This window comes from Saprolegnia diclina (assembly GCF_000281045.1).
Source record: "Saprolegnia diclina VS20 unplaced genomic scaffold supercont1.14, whole genome shotgun sequence".
NCBI classification, from domain to species: Eukaryota; Oomycota; class Saprolegniomycetes; order Saprolegniales; family Saprolegniaceae; genus Saprolegnia; species Saprolegnia diclina.
The window spans coordinates 1-1,890 of NW_008246081.1; the positions used below are offsets into that span (position 1 = coordinate 1).

At 59.8% G+C, this 1,890-nt stretch overlaps 1 protein-coding gene across 1 annotated transcript; it reads right to left on the reverse strand.

Moving 5' to 3' along the window:
* Window positions 1–12: 12 nt before the first annotated feature.
* On the reverse strand, window positions 13–1,887 carry SDRG_05261 (hypothetical protein). Its single transcript, XM_008610972.1, has 2 exons — window positions 1,656–1,887; window positions 13–1,610 (listed from the first exon to the last, which is right to left on the reverse strand). Exon 2 carries the CDS (start codon window positions 1,128–1,130, stop codon window positions 240–242), a length of 891 nt encoding a protein of 296 aa, XP_008609194.1. The 5' UTR covers window positions 1,131–1,610; window positions 1,656–1,887; the 3' UTR covers window positions 13–239.
* Between the last annotated feature and the right edge of the window lie 3 nt (window positions 1,888–1,890).

A 1,890-nucleotide genomic window follows, 5' to 3' on the forward strand; every position in this document is an offset into this window, starting at 1 on the left:
GCCCTTGTGGAAGACATCAAACGTATCACTGGCCGCGCGGCGGACCTCGGACAGTGCGTTGCAAAGGGCATTTTCGAGCGCCACGACAAATCTCTTGACGAAATCTTCGAGTTGCTCCTTGGGCGAGCACTGGATGACCTCGGCAAGACCCAAGCAGTAGCCCAGGCGCATATCGGCGAGGTCTATCGGGTCGAGGCCCGCGCGCAGGATCGGGCCAACCTCGGGCATGACGCAGTGCATCAAGTCGCCAAGGAGCGAGATCGGCGACTCACGAATGTGCCAGTTGTCGTCGAAGATACCGGCCTCGAGCGCAAGCAAGTTGGAAAGCGCGTGGCCATTGACGACGATCGAGCCAGCGTGCATGGCAACGTCGCGGACGCCGTCTGACTCGTCCAAGAGACTCTCGAGATCAAGCGCGTCCGGGCCAAGGTGCACGAGCACCTCACAGAGACCCTTGGCCGAACTCGACCGCTCGATCGTCGACCGCCAACGACTTTATAGCTTGCTACCCGTGGCACGAGGTGCGCGAAGTGGCTCTGGCCCTTGACGAGCATACCATGGGCTTTGGACGAAACCGTGCGGCACTCAGGAATCGAGTCGAGCAGCATCGTCTGCCGGCAGATGGTGTCGAGGTACAGTGTGAGGTCCTTGGCGTCGTTGACCATCGAGCACATGTTGTCGAAAATAAGTGCAGCCTTCTTCGTCTCCGAGATGCGGTCTGTCAAGCCGCGCAAAAGCATGGACATCACAAGCGCAAGCAATGGCGCGTCGATCAAGTGCACAAAATTCATCGACTGCAGCGCTTGCATCGCGTCCGTCGTCTTGCGGTTCGGGTCTTGCATGTTGGCGATACGAACCGAGAGAAATAAGCTCATGACGTGGTCGCGCGAGAGGATCTCTGTCTTGGTGCAGTGCTCCATGCACGCGCCGAGGTGCGCCACCATGCCTCTGTCAGCCTCCATGTCGTTGTGGCGGCACATGACCGGTGCGCCAAACGCATCGCACTTAGCCATGAGCGTCGACGCAATCGTGTCGGGAAACTGCTGCATGCCGTTGGCCAGCGCCGACAGCGGCGAGATGCGACGTTCGGTGCCACTTTCAAAGCGAACGACAAAAATCGACAAGAGCATCGGCGTGGACGCATCCAAGGTCGCCTTGGTGTCCTCGCCTTCGTCGTCACATGGCGCTTTGTGTATTGCCTTTCGGCCCGCTTGGCGAGCCTGTACGAGCGTCGAGAGCTAGCCGAGGTCACCGACGATCGAACGACAAGGGCGGCCCGGCGCAGAGCTGCTTCAAGCAACGCATGCTTTTGCGCAACAAGCGCTGCCGATGCGCCTCGAGCTCTTCCTTGTCGTTCTCGACCTTCTTGGTTGTCGCGCTCGGGTTGGCGGCTCACTTCCGCGCGAGATTTTCACAAATCTGCGCCTCCAAGCGGCCTTCTACGTCTTGGTGTACAGAGCGTCGTCCGCGCGCAGTCAATGTCGGCGTCGTCGCTTTAAACATTGGTAATTGCTGGTGTCTCGAGCGTCGTGGCCACGTGGTGCGAGTACGAGAAGGCGCGGAAAAAGCGCAAAAATCTCGAGCTCGTGTGTCATGGGCAAACACGGAACCTAGTCAATCTGTGAGACCCTGGTAGCGCCAAAGACGTGTGCTACCTTGCGCCAAACACGAACGAGCGCAGCGCCGACGCCCTGGAGAACAAGGTAAGTGCCAAGCACGACGAGGACAATAGGCGCACGGCCACTGTATGTGGCTGCTGAGGGCCGAAAGCTCCACTCGATTGAAATCGAGTAGAGATCGCATCTGACGCGCCGCCGAGTGAGAGGTTCGCGGCGGGCGAGAGGTCGCCGCGCGCCAGCGGTCTCAATGCTGGCTGCCGTGTGCAAGCCG